The sequence below is a fragment of the Scylla paramamosain genome, chromosome 26, assembly GCF_035594125.1.
Source record: "Scylla paramamosain isolate STU-SP2022 chromosome 26, ASM3559412v1, whole genome shotgun sequence".
Lineage (NCBI taxonomy): Eukaryota > Metazoa > Arthropoda > Malacostraca > Decapoda > Portunidae > Scylla > Scylla paramamosain.
The window spans coordinates 8,637,501-8,652,500 of record NC_087176.1 but is presented as its reverse complement, the minus strand read 5'-3'; the positions used below and the strand labels follow the sequence as shown (position 1 = coordinate 8,652,500).

General features: G+C 39.3%; 1 protein-coding gene across 4 annotated transcripts in view; it reads right to left on the bottom strand.

The window, feature by feature from the left end:
* LOC135113692 (uncharacterized) overlaps positions 1 to 15,000 on the bottom strand; it is a 260,876-nt gene that overhangs the window by 110,144 nt on the left and 135,732 nt on the right. For all 4 annotated transcript variants that reach the window (XR_010274935.1, XM_064029192.1, XM_064029193.1 and 1 more), the window contains exon 4: positions 12,338 to 12,389. Coding sequence is in view for 3 of the 4 variants with exons in the window: in XM_064029192.1 (XP_063885262.1) it covers positions 12,338 to 12,389 (52 nt within the window). In the remaining variant the exon portion in view is untranslated. The remainder of the gene's footprint in view (positions 1 to 12,337; positions 12,390 to 15,000) is intronic.

The window sequence follows — 15,000 nt, the reverse complement described above, 5'->3', positions numbered from 1 at the left end:
TTTTTTTCAGACTTAAAAATTTACACGTTAATTATTTTTGTCTATTCTTTTCACACTCATTCGTTTGTTTTTTTTTTATTTTTATTTTTTCCTATATATATACACACAAGTGCATCGTCTTTTGTATTTGTCGATAACATTTTCAGCTTGTTTCTTGAATTCTCCCTAAACATTTTCACGTTTTCTGTGGATTTTTTAATTTACCCTTCATTGCCAAGCGAAAAAAAAAATAGAAAAAAAAAAAGATCACTAATTATGCCGTATTAAAAAAATATATGGACTTGAACACCTCCTTCAATTATACAAACAAGAAAGTAAGAAAGAAAAATATTAAAAAATGTAAAAAAGTAAAAAAAAAAAATGTAAAAAGTAAAAAAAAAGTAAAAGTAAGAAAAAATTAGAAAGTAAAAAAAGTACAAAGCAAAGAAAATAAAAAGAAATTAAAAAGCCAAAAATTTATAATAAAACATACGGATTTTAAAGAACCTCATTTAATAATACAAACAAAAAAGTAAAAAAAAAACACTAAGAAAATACTGCGAGTCACTTTCTTACACACACAAAATAAAATAAAAAAAACTCAGGACCAAACAAACAAACAAACACGATACTCTATTTCCTCAGAGTCATTTTTCTCTTGCCTCAACCTGGGAAAAAGAAAGAAGAGAGAGAGAGAGAGACAGAGAAAAAAAAAAGAAGAAAAAATAAACAAAAAAACGTTTACAAATATCCAAGCTTTAGTGTGTGTGTGTGTGTGTGTGTGTGTGTGTGTGTGTGTGTGTGTGTGTGTGTGTGTGTGTGTGTGTGTGTGTGTGTGTGTGTGTGTGTGTGTGTGTTTGCTTACGTACATTCCTATACATTTTTAAAACACAACATTCTTATTCGCAAAACTACGCAATATTAACCATTAGATTTTATCATAACCAAATATAGTAGACATCTGTACCCACACAGCCACAAACAAAACGCAGGGCTGATAACATTCAGAGGAGTACACAACGCTAACCATTCAACATAGAGTAACCAAAACAGAGTAGGCATTTAACCATTCAATTCATCACAACCAAAGTAAACTAAACCATTTAATTTATCATAACCAAAATAAACTAGACAAATTTTCACTTATAAACTCAAACACACACACACACAAACACACCTAAGCACTGAACACCAACTTGTACATAAACCATCTATACCTTTACCAGACTGCCTTAAGTGACATTGGCGACCACGACACTGGCACCTTGTTCTGTCACCTTCTAGTCTGGCCAGGTCCATAGCTCCCCGTCCACCTCCCACTCGTTTCAAAGTCCTCATAAACTCAAATCTGTCTTCCTCTTACTCTCCCTCTACTCTTCCTCATACGTTCCTTTCGATACCCACCGCTGTAAGTATATGAACCAACGAGTTACGGCCCTTTTTGAACCTTCTGAACTTTTTGAACCATTTGAACCATCAGTACACCCACACACACACGTTACAAGACATCCATCCAACGAAACCTGCAGAAACTAAACCCAGATGTTGAGTATAAATCAAATATATGAGAGGAAGGGAATGGAGATTAAGAGAGTGTTAGTGAGAACGAGAGCGAGAGCGAGAGAGAGAGCGAGAGAGAGAGAGAAGAGAGAGAGAGAGAGAGAGAAGAGAGAGAGAGAGAGAGAGACAGAGAGAGAGAGAGAGAGAGAGAGAGAGAGAGAGAGAGAGATGGTGGGATGTCCAAAGCTTAAAGTGGGAAATGCGAGTTTGCAGGAAAGGGGGTAAACGAGGAGGAGGAGGAGGAGGAGGAGGAGGAGGAGGAGGAGGAGGAGGAGGAGGAGGAGGAGGAGGAGGAGGAGGAGGAGGAGGAGGAGGAGGAAGAGGAGGAGGTGAGAAAGATTTGAAGGTACAGAGCGAATTTATATCCAGAAGGTATAGGATTTAGAGAGAGAGAGAGAGAGAGAGAGAGAGAGAGAGAGAGAGAGAGAGAGAGAGAGAGAGAGAGAGAGAGAGAGAGAGAGAGATGAGAGAGAGAGAGAGAGAGAGAGAGAGAGAGAGAGAGAGAGAGAGAGAGAGTTACTTGTTAATTAATTGTACACTTTTACACTTCACACGTAAGCTCAGAAAATTTACTCCGAAAAAAAAAAAAAAAAAACAATTAAATTACTGCCTGAGTATAGAAATCCGTACAAGAAAAAGCCACGAATACTTTTATAAAATTCCGCAGTTCTATATTTCACACTTAGAAAAAAATGGGAAAAAAAAAACGAAATTATTGTAAAAAAGAACTAAAAAAAAAAAAAAACTGTGAAATTATTGTGTATAGAAACTCATACAAAAAAACATGAATAATTTGAACTTCAATGCAATAATTTACACTTTAAGACAGAAAAAACACGAGGAAAACACTTGAATTACCGTCTGTAAATAAATCACGTGTATTTCTTATGGTAATAGCGGAGCGGAAACAGATGAGAGAGAGAGAGAGAGAGAGAGAGAGAGAGAGAGAGAGAGAGAGAGAGAGAGAGAGAGAGAGAGAGAGACGTAGCGTAGCGTAGCGCGGTGTGGCGACAAGACAAAAACACCAACAAAACTACAACCTTACGAGGAATTGACGTGATGTTCGTGTCCCGCTCCTCGTGTTCTCTGTTCTCTTAATACTCCACTACCTCGCCCCGCCCACCCCCCTTCCCGCCCCGCCTTGTCTTACCCCGTCTCCTGTCTCCTGTCTCCCGCCTCCCGCCTCGCCTTCCCTTGCTCCTCCAGCCGCGCCTTGCTTCGCTTGCCTCGGAGTCACGTACCAGTGTAGAGAAACATGCCCGCCTCAAGTTTCCACGCATTTATTAACTAGTAATGTGGTCAACCCTCCTCCTCCTCCTCCTCCTCCTCCTCCTCCTCCTCCTCCTCCTCCTCCTCCTCCTCCTCCTCCTCCTCCTCTTCTTCTTCGTCTCCTTCCTGCTCCTCTTCTTCTTCTTCGTCTCCTTCCTGCGCCTTTTCCTCCTCCTCTTCTTCGTCTTCTTCCTATATTTTAAGCATATTCTGATGGTTATTTGCATTTTCATTTTTATATTTTTATTTGTATTTTTCCTTAAAAGTGTGTATTTCTTATTTATTTACGTGGTTATTCTGTTTCTTGTTCCGTTTTCTGTATTTTGTATTCTGTAGTTTGTATGTATCCTATTTTTTCTGTACTTTTTTGGCAGTTTTTATTTATTTTTTTCTTCTTCTCTTACAAGGTTATATATTTTTTTTTATTAATTTAAGTGGTTATCCTGCTTTCCTTTTCTGTATTCTGTAGTTTGTATAGTTCTTTGTTTTTTCTTTCTGTTGTTTATTTGCACATTTATTTTTCCTCTTCCAATAATATTATGAAGGCGTATTATTTATTTCTAATTAATGCGATTAACCTGTTTTTATTTTCCAGTTTTGTATTTTAGATCCCTCCTGCGACTCGTGTTCTAATTTCAACATGTATTCTGTATTCTTTACCTAAGATCGTTTCAGGTAACATATATTTTCATTCATTTATCTGAAATATAGTGAAGCTGCTCTTCTCCTTTCTCTGTTCTAAAAGATTTCTCTAATTTAGTTCTCGTTCCCCCTGTGACTCATTTTCTAATTTCGACATATATTCTGTATTCAGTATTTAAAATAATTTCAGGTAACGTATATTTTCACTTATCTAATATATAGTTAACCTCCTCTTCTTTCTCTATACCAAAAGATTTTTAATTTAATTCTTCTTTCCTCCCTGTGACTCATTTTCTAATTTCGATATATACTCGTATTCTGTATTTGGTATTTAAAATTTCAGGTAACGTATATTTTCATTCATTTATCTAATATATAATTAACCTCCTCTTCTTCTTTCTCTATACCAAAAGATTTCTCTAATTTAATTTTTCTTCCTCCTGTGACTCACCTTCTAATTTCGACATGTATTCAGTATTCAGTATTAAATATCATTTGAGGTGGCGTATATTTTTATTCACTTATCTGATATATAGTTAACTTCCTCCTCCTCCTTTCTCATTTGTAATAATCTTCTCTAATTTATTTCTCGTTGCTGACACGCATTTTCTAATTTCGACAAGTATTCTGTATTCTTTATTTAAAATCGCTTGTGGTAACGTACATTTTCATTCACTTATCTGAAATATAGTTGACTTCCTCCTCTTCTCGTTTCTCTATTCTAAAAGTCTCTTATTTATTTCCCGTTACTGACACGCATTTTCATTTCCTGCTACCTTCAAATGATGCGAGATGGCGTCTACTTCTTATCATTATTCAAAAAGAGGCAATATTTCCTGTTCCTCCTGCATAGAAAATATTCAGTAAATGTTTGCCAAGCTTGTTCTATTATTTATGAGCCTCCAGGAACTCCGCCGCCTCCGTCTTGTATCTTATTAAATTCATATCGAAAAATTCTCCACCTGGGCCAATATGTTCCTTCCTGTCTTGTATAGCCTTACGTGCTCACTCTTCCTTTTTCTTTATCGCGGTGTTAATCTGCCCATCGCCTCCCGCTCACACTGATTCCTGGTATTTTGTAATTATAAGTGGTAAGAAAAGTTTTGTGTTGTCTTTTATTCTTCATCTTTCTTTCGCCGGCATGTGTATTATCCGTTTCCTATTATGCATCGTCTTATTTTTTTCGCCTTTCTTTTACCTAAGCATGAGCGTAAAATAATGACAACATGTTTATCTATTTCCAGTCATACGCGTTAAGAAAATATTTGCAGTTTTTTATTCTTTTTTTTTTTATCTGAACATAAATATAATGAAATCCTAACATATATATATTAATCTATTTCACTGATTTTACGGCACCAAGGATAAATCTTCGTTTTTTTTTTTCTTGCAATATTCACTCAGTAATAAAGGCAAGATAGAAACACAACAGCACACGACACACGCAGTCAAATGTCGCGTTTCCTTCTGTCTCATTTCCACGGTTTTGTATTTTCTCTCAACGCTGCCTTTAGATATACAGCCAGTCTTACCAGATCTGACGCCAGACGGATTTTCAGAACAAAGGACTGAATATTGAACACTAACAACGGCAGAGGTGAGTACGTTGTGTGCTACTCAGCTATTGACTGCTTTCCTTCGTCCTCAGGTAAAGATTGTATCACTACATCGACGGGAACTCGTACTTATCTTTTTTCAAACAACACGAAACTCAGCTCGGAAAACCTCGCAGCAGCACCAGACTCGGAACACATTTTCACATTTTCCGCTGAACTTCCTAATGCGGGAGTTGAGCAGTATATCAACTTTCATACAACAGAGTGGAAAACTCCTGAGCAGTCTGTCTTCCTCTGCTTTCCTCGGCGCAGCGACGGACTCGTTTTAAAGGTGAATGTCAGGTGTGTACAGAACCCTCACAACTTTGCTCGGGACTCTTCGTCTTCCACTTCAAATCGACGCTCAAGGTTTCCTACTCTAAGCGCAATGCCAATGAAGTGTGATCTAATGCAAGCCTCAATGACACACACTCTTACAGACACGATGCGTTACATTTTAAAGCGAAAACACTTGCCATTTCGAAATGAACGTTCATGGTTTCCCAGTCCACCACCATCACCACGTGTAGGCCATTGCACCGAAGCTTCAGTTATTATCTATTCTGGTATAAATAATACACCTTTTGTACCTGTTCTGAATGACGACACTTTCCATTTCCCATCGACGTTTATAGTTCGCTGTTTCAGCTACAATACCAATTCAATTTAATTTAAAACAAATGCCTAAGCTATATATTTTCGCTACTGTATTTTCTGAAATAACGACACTTCCTGTTTCATACCAGCGTTCATAGTTTCCTAGTTTTACCTGCAACACCGCAATGGCACGTTGTTAAGACCATTCCAAAAGGACTTCAATTTTATTTCACCTGACATACATATTTTGCCATTTCACTTTGAACATCACATCAAAGTGATTTCACAAGTACTTCAATTATATTTCCTCTGACGTAAAAAATCTTACACAAGTCAATAATTTCGTTTTATTTACGTATTCGTCTCTTACAAAATAATATTTGTTTTGGTTCCGGTGCATAAATACTACATCACTTACATTTCTCTTATTAACAAAACAAACGTACTATATTTATATTCGTCACACAACGTAACACAATTTTCTGGTCATGGCTCGTTTGCTTTTTACCAGAGACAAAACAAAAAATGGCCACTACTATACACTTCCTGAACCCGGACAACATTTCGCTACTTGTGCAGTACCTGGCTCGTGTTTGCCATTTCTCAACATAATGGGAACGATCTAAAACAGACCCAGCTCGCCACTTCGCGCGACACGCACTCTAATTCCCTCGCTCTGTATTCCATTCCTGCGGCAAAAATGTAGTTTTCTTGGCAATTCGCAAAATACCGTCGTACGTTTCCAGTTTCCACCCTCGCAGGCAGTACCTTCTGGGTGACCGGCCGTCCTTCCACAACACAATATGGAGACACAAAAGAGAAAATTAAGCCATCTCGTCACATTTCCACCTTCGTCACGCGTCGGATCCAACCTCTTATAATTCGCTCATCCGTCTTTCCTTCGCGCGGCGCCTCTGAGACACACTTTGGGGGAGATCCACCTGCCTTCTGCGGAAAGTAATAAATTCAACAAATCCATCTGGCGGGCACGAGTGATGAAAATTCAAGATTAGCATATAGAGTGGGTCTCGACTGTGCATCGCAGCGGAGGCCTTAATGAGCCGCCCCGCGCTCTTCTGACGAGGTGTGGGAGGCTGACGGCACAGGTGTGGGGGACGCGCAGGCAGCAGGTACGGGAAGCAACGCAGGTGGGATGGCTAATGCAGGCGCGGCAGGAGAGTCCACGAGGGCGGAGTGAAGATCGAGTCAGACAATAGAATGCTCCTCGTCTGCATGGTTCTCCAGCACGTTAATTTGTGAATGCGTAAACAAGGGTGAATATGTGCAAGCTTCATTTAATTCAGGAGGTTAATAAACTTCACTACGAACATGCAGAGGAGGAAAAGATTAAAGGTCACGTGTTCTGGCATCTACAGTCTGTCGCTCTGAGGTATATTTCATAAAAGAAAAAAAAAATAGTGTGAAATTAGTGGTGCGTTGAGTTTGGTCTCGTCAGACATCACGGTGAAAGAGAAAAAAAGTTCCTTCACTCACACAAAACAGCACACATTTCCATCTCGCAGGAAAACACGGCTTGGATATTAAACACAAGCGAGTACAGAGCTATATTTGTGATTTTTTTGGGGGGCGTGTGATTATTATTATTTTTTTTTCCGACCTGCCTCTGTATTTAAAGTTTTGTGATTCTGAATGATTAAGTGCTGGCTGTGATGACTTGTGGGTGCAGCGTGCCAATACATCTAAGCACCTTTACACTGCGGTAGTAATAAGAGGGAGCCAAATACATGTTTTCCTGATTAACGCCAACGAACTTTTTCATTTCCACCTTGCTCAATGCAAAGTTCGGCCCGGCATTCCTCACACGCCACACGGCTTGAAAAGAATACCTAAGCCGAATGTTTTTTTTTTTTAAGCTAATGCATGATTTTCCTGATTAACGTTGAGGAACTTTCTGATTTCCACACCACTTATGCAATGTTAGTCTCCTTACTGACCTGAACACCTGAAAAATCTCTAAGCTGAATTTCTTCTCTTTCTTTTTTTTTATTTTTTTTATAATCTAATGCATGTCTTTTTTTTCCTGATTAATACTGAAGAACCTTCAATTTCTGTGCAAATGAATGAAGTTCGTCTTGTTTTTCGTTTTTTTCTGCACAAACCTCTATGTGAAACAACAACAACAACAACAACAACAACAACAAAAACAGCAAATATAAGGAAGAACTGATAAGATAAAGTAAGTCTCCACATGGAAAGAATGTACTGGTGGATCTATGAATGAAATGATAAGATAACGGAAGTCTCCACATGAGGAAGAAAACATTAATGTATCTAAGGAAGAGCTGATAAATAAAGCAAGTCTCCACATGAAAAGAAAGCAATAAATAATCTAAGCAACAACTGATAAGCAAGAATTGATAAGGTAACGCGTCTCCACATGAAAAGAAAGCATTAGAGTATCTATGCAAGAACTGATAAGGAAGTGATAAGGTAATGCAAGCCGCCACAGTCACCCACACTTCGTACATTATAAAGTCTTCGTCTCGCCTCACCCTCGTCCCTTTAAAAATTAATCCATAAGCTTTTTTTTTCTTTTTGCATAACAGCTGATGACGTAAAACTCGTATTGCAACACTAGTCCATAAAAAGAAGTAAAAAAAAAAACTGCTTTCCTCACACTCATTATACAACCATTAAATACATTCTCAGATGAAGTTTGCTCGAATATGGAGATAAACAGTCTGAAACCTAATGATCTTGTGACATGAAACCCTTAAAAGTCCCCATTACTAGTTCTGATCCACTTATAAAAACAGTTCTTGCCTTTTTTTCCCTCCCACTTGCCTGAAAGCCATACAAAATTCCTGAGCTTACGTCTTTGTGTGTTTTTTTTTTTTTTATCCTTTTATTTATTCATTTATACTGTGGACATGAGCGATAAGGGAGAACGTACACAAAGACCTTCACCGCTACATTACTTCTGTTTCTCTTCACTCAGACACACAGCTCCTGCCTTCACTCACCTCTGGCCGTTCCGTGTCTCTCCTGCTCCCCGTTTTCTATACCAGCAAGTCACGCACAACACTCACGCTACAGTTCATTGTGTACGATTAACCCTGATTGATAAAAAGGCTGAGTGACGGACGGTTCTGTCTGTGCTGTCTGTGGTGTCTCTTTCTCTAACAAGCCACCACACCGCCAGGCCTCCACGCCTCCACTTTCCTTATCCCATCACTCAACCCTCAGCCACTCCTGCACCTCAGCAAATTACCTCTGCAGTGTTAAAACGGCCCTGTCTCTCCACCTGTCAGCCTACACGTGCTTCACCTCGTACGGGTTGCAGAATTTTCCCCGGCGTTTCCTTCATCTACCCTGTGCAATCCCCAATGCCTAACACCTCTCAATGTTTTCTGTACACTAACGCTTCCTACAACCTTCTCAGTCCTTGGGGTGTTTGCTCTTACCTGGTGGAAAGGCCCCTCTGACGTTGTGTGTTCCCGAGACTCCCTGACAGGTAAACTTTCGCGGGTAAATCCATCTTTGAAAGTCTCTTGTTTACATGTCTTGGTTTTGTTTTTTACTGGTACGACTCGTGTGTTTGAAGTATAGGATGAGCTACCCTGCATCCTTCTTCCTTCGCTATGATTGGTGGCTTTCATGGGTAAACTCCTCCCCTTCACCCTCTCCCATTTTCCTGATTCATCATCCTAATGGTGAAATCCACGCCCTTGGTCCTCCCCTATATTTTTCCTCCCAGGTGTGTTACTCGCTCTGCTCCGCTCCTTCAGAACCTCCGTCAGAAAGGTTCTCATTTTACAAGGTTTTTTTCTCGTGTTCATTTCCTGTCAGCGCGGGAGAGTTACGGAGTCTCGCGTCAGCTATTTAAATATTGAATGAATGTTTTCTGCTATAAAGCCTTGCAGTGGCGCGGCTTACGAAGAAAAGTAAACATAACAAACTCCTTGATAGTCATGTTAGTACTCCACGACCTCCTCCTCCTCCTCCTCCTCCTCCTCCATTCTTTATTTTTCCTCCTTCTCCCTCAGTTTCTTTTATATAATATTTCCTATACATTTTTTTTCTTTCTGCTTCTTTTTCTGCCACTCTTTCTTTCATAGTAAATCGCAGTGTTGAAAAATAAGTGTGATTTTTTAATCCTACTGAAAACTCGAGGGGAAAAATGTAAAATGCGATCGTGAAAAGAAATTCCATGAAATCTCACATGAAAAAAGGATGTTTTCTGGCTTTTTTCACAGAAATTTACCTACCTACCTACGCGCACACACACACACACACACACACACACACACACGTACGCATTTAGTAAGAGAAAATATACAAAGTAAAACCATCACACACACACACACACACACACACACACACAGAAATACAAGACAAAATATACACAAAAAATAAAAACCAGCCTATCACTTGCACACTTCCAGGACTAATGGTTATATTTCCAGGTAAACTCAACATTTTGCATTAATTAAAACAGATTTCCAGGTGAGTAAAAGAATCATTCAGTGCAGGTGTGGCTCAATATTCTGAACGTGAAGGCCAATTTGTCGCGGGTGTTTGTCAATATTCTGTGGGAGTTTTTTTTTTTACCTGTGAATAAAAATACAGGTGTTCATGAGAGAGAGAGAGAGAGAGAGAGAGAGAGAGAGAGAGAGAGAGAGAGAGAGAGAGAGAGAGAGAGAGAGAGAGAGAGAGAGAGAGAGAGAGAGAGAGAGAGAGAGAGAGAGAGAGAGAGAGAGAGAGAGAGAGAGAGAGAGAGAGAGAGAGAGAGAGAGAGAGAGAGAGAGAATTACGGTAAGAAAAGGTCATATCTGTGTTGTCTGTAAGGTCACAAGATTGTATTTACCATCACCTGAAGGTCAGTGTTGATTAAGTAAGCTGTTGATTACCAGGTTGTGCTATGAGACTCAAGCGTTGCAGGGATGTGTCATGACTAAAGTCCTTGTTTTAATTGAGAAAGACGGCTTCTAGGCTTGATTATATATTAAATTCAGTGTTTGAATTAGAGGTGATTAAAAATATGAATGGTAACTTTGCAGGAAACTAGAAAGAAAAGTGAAAGAAGTGAAGTTTTATAAGGTATATGTGGCGTGTATGATGTCCTTGTATTAAATGAGAAAGGTTAGTATGTTTGGTTATATATTAATGTTCGAACTCGCTGTCATTAGAAAAGGTGAATGATGACTTGGCTGGGAACGAAGAAAAAGTGAAAAAAAAAAAATCCTTGTCGGGGTGAAGTGTTGTAAGGTTTATGTCGTAAATGTAATGTCCTTGTATTGACTGAGAAAGATTACTACGTTTGGTTATAAATTAATGTTTAAACTCGCTGTCATTAAAAAGGTGGTGATAACTTGGCTGGGAACGAGGAGAAAATTGTAAAAAAAAAAAAAAAATCATCCAAGTTTTTTGAGAGTTGGTTTTCAAAGTTTAAAGATGAATAAAAATAAAAATATGTATGATGTTTTTGGGTGGAAATAAGTAAAGGAAAAGGGAAAAGAGAAAGAAAATAAGAAAGAAAAAGAAGATACAAGACAAAACAGAAGACCAAATAAAGAGAAGATATAGAGATGGAAGAAAAATGAAACAAAATATAAGACAAAAGAAAAAGAAGAAATAGAGAGAAGATACAAAGATGATAGAAAGAAAGAAATGAAGACAAGACAAAAAAACGAAAATAAAGAAAATATACAAAGATGAAAGAAAGAAAAGAGAAAAAAGATAATACAAAAAGAGGAAATATAAAAATGAAAAAAATAAGGAAAGAAAATACACAAGACGACAGAAAAGAAAAAACAGAGAGTATACAAAAAAGAAAAAGAAAAAAAAGAAAAATCAACAGAAAACAAGAAACAAACAAAAATACAAAGATGATTCCACAGCACATGATTCCCGCGCGTCACCAACACAAGATAAACTAAATGATGATGATGAAAAGACGTTAATAATGAGGTGGCTGTGAGTGATACCCTCGTCAGCGCCGCCCACACGATGCCTACCACTTGACTTACTCTTTCACACACACACACACACACACACACACACACACACACACACACACACACACACACACACACACACACACACCATTACTTTCACCATTCCGAGCACAAGAATTCAACAATATTTATTCCGCTGCTTTATTTTATTTATTCTATTTTATTCTTTTTTTTTTCTTTGTTTTTTTTTTTTTACTTTTTACAGTGAGTTTACATGCACATACTCCGCTACACTGATTTTACAATGCTCCAATCTAAATTTCTACACAGTGTTCCCCTTCGAGAAAAAAAAAAAAAAAAACGAACTAAGAACATACATCATAAAATTTATATATATATAAAAAAAAAAAAAACAAGAGATATTTAACTTAATTTAAAGTCAAAATTTCCACCAATTATAAGAGACATGCCTTAATTGCATACAAGTTTCAGTTATGCATACATTTCCTTACAATAATTATAGAGTAAACATACAGAAGAGAAAATTTATGTATATAGAGAAGGAGGAAGAAGAGGAGGAAGAGCAGTGATAGGCATGAGGGGAAGAGGAAGGGGCGTGAGGGGAAATAAATGGAGGGGGATGAGGTGTGAGGTGATGAAGAGTGAGGAGAAGAGGGGTGAGGAAGAGAGGAAGAGAGATGATGGTGAATGCATGGGATGGTGAGGTGAATAGGGAAGGAGGGGGAGCGTGATGGGAGAGCAAGGGTCAACACTCACCCACTGGGACTCTTCTGACCTTGACCTGACCTCGGTGTGACCCCGGCGTGACCTGTAAAGAACAAGGAGAATGTAAGGTCGTGACAAAAGAGGAGCGAGTCACAAGATAAACAATCAAACAAGCAAACAAATAAAACTGGTTCAAATGAGGTCAAGAAACACACACACACACACACACACACACACACACACACACACACACCAGAAAACACCAAATTCTCCAAAAATTCTCTTCTTCTTTTATCTCTTTTCTTCTTTCCTTTTTCCTCCTTCTTCGCTCTTTACATCTTTTCAAGTTTACTTCTCAACTTAACCCTGACCTCCCTCTTTACTCCTCCTTCCCTCCCCCTCTTCCTCCCTCCCTTCCTTCCTTCCTTTCCTCTCTGCTTCCATCTCGCCTCCTCGTAATGGATCCGCAGGTTGCAAAACAAGCTCGTTATTGGTGTCCGCCTTGTAAATACTCGCCAGGTAGTTTAAATGTGAGTATAAAAGCAGAGAGAGAGATAGAGAGAAGGAAGGAGAGGGACGCATGGGGGAAAGGGAGGAAGAGGGAGATAGAGAGAAGGTCAAGGCGTTAAGGCAATTATAGTTTTCATGAATTCTTTTGGAGTGAAGCTTTGCGTGCGTTTTGCTTGGGCGTGGCGAAGTGATCAAAGGTGCATGGCAGGGAGAGAGGCAAGGAGAAAGGTGAGGGAAGGAAAGGACGCCCTCGCATTTCTGGAACGGCGTGGAAATGACCCTCAAAAGACTCATGTACATATCAAAGTAAAATCTGAAGCACACCAGGCAGGGAATTGAACTTTACTGCCCCTTGGAGTGTGTGTGTAATATTCAGCACGCCCCTGAGAGTCACCCACCGCGGAGAGAGATAACGGTTCATAAGGGGACGTATTCTCAGACATTCATGCAAGTTATCTCTCCTACTTCTGAAAGGCTCTAGTGGAAGTTATAAAGGTTTTCAAGGGTGTTTTTTTCTTTTTTTTATGTTTCAAGTGATGGTTTTAACAAGGCTTCTTTAGTCCATGTAAGAGATCTGGCCAAGGGTAACAAAAAAGACAGTAAATGGAAAAGGATTAGTGATGATGTCAGTCCCAAAAGAGAATTGGCCAAAAATATTCAGAATTACCAGAAGTGTCTTGAGATCTTTAATGAGAAAACACATAGAATAAATAACCTGACTCCCCAGCAAAAGAATTCAGTCATACTTAGTCTTTCTTTCTTTCTTTTCCGCTGCTTAACTTATTTTGTGTTCATCTTTATACACCTAATTGACCTTTGAAAATAGTCCATATCAAATTAGCAGTGTTTAATAATACGAGCCACAGAGAAATGACTGAATATAACCGAGATTTTCACACCATGCAAACATTTCTTACCATGGCCGACCCTTGTCATCATTCAGAACTCTGTAGAAAATTGCTTCCACGGACACACACAAAGAATAAAAGATAAAACTGGTCTTTTCTAGGGTACGAAAGAGACTGTAGTACAAAATTAGGGGTTTAAAAAGGTTATAGGTGCTTAGGGGAAGAGCTGTGTAGCGGGGGAAAGGGTTAAGGAGAGCATCAGCTTAAATCTTGAGTGTAAACAGCTTGGAAATTATTGTATTTGGGACAAAAGTAACACTCGTGTGGCACCTGCAGCTACTCTGAGTACCAACAATGATGACTTCCTCCTACTTCTCCCTCTACTCTCTTCCTTGCTTCCTTCTCTCCCTTCTTGACCTCCGTGCTCTTAAAAGGAGAGAGAAAAAAGTCGCTATAATCTTCAGAATTGGGCCGTAGCCAAGTCAACCCCATCAAGGCCACACACACACACACACACACACACACGTCACGTAACGCACCACCGAGTCCTAACCACTTTAAGTCGTCCAAACCACCACACGCCTCGCCTCCACCCTCTCCACTCTCCACCCACTCCTCCTCCTCCTTCCCCCAGACACATGAAGAGAGCGGCGGGAAGCTCCAGTGGAAGGAACACACATCGATTCGATCAACACCGCAGACAGTTCCCGCCTGTTTATGCTGCGATGACTCAAAACACTCCTCGTCCCCAGCCTATGTCGAGAAGAGCCTCCTCGACCCTCATTCTCCTTCATCCAGCCTCCATCCGCTTCCCTCCCTCACTCCTCTCCCCATCCTGACTCGTCGCCCACCACCAGTCCGCCGCCCGCAGCCTGGAAACCTCTGATGAACCGTGGCTGTAGAAGGTAATGAGGGCACCTGACGAGTCCCACTAAGCATCACACGGCTCTACACCTCTATCTTGTCAAGTGGAATGCTGGGTTTGGTGTTAAAGAAAGTAGCAAGGTGTAGTGTTGAATTCAGTATTTCAGATTCCTTCTCATCTGCAATGGTGGGTTTAGTGTTACAGAAAGAACTAGGATGAAAAGTAGCGTTGAGTTTAATGTTTCAGAAGGAAAATTGAAGGATAGTAAGTGGTAATTATGTTAGGATGAAATTTATGGCAGAATAACATTAATAAATATACCGAGTGTTTTAGGAGTCAGTGGAAAATTGAAGTCAAAGGATAGCAAGTTATACTGATATGTGCTGGTATGTGTTTAGGGAGAAAGTTGAGATGAAAACATTAATATTTTTAAATGATTTAGAAAGAAATTGATAACTAGGACATAAAAATACGATGTGATTAGGTGTGTT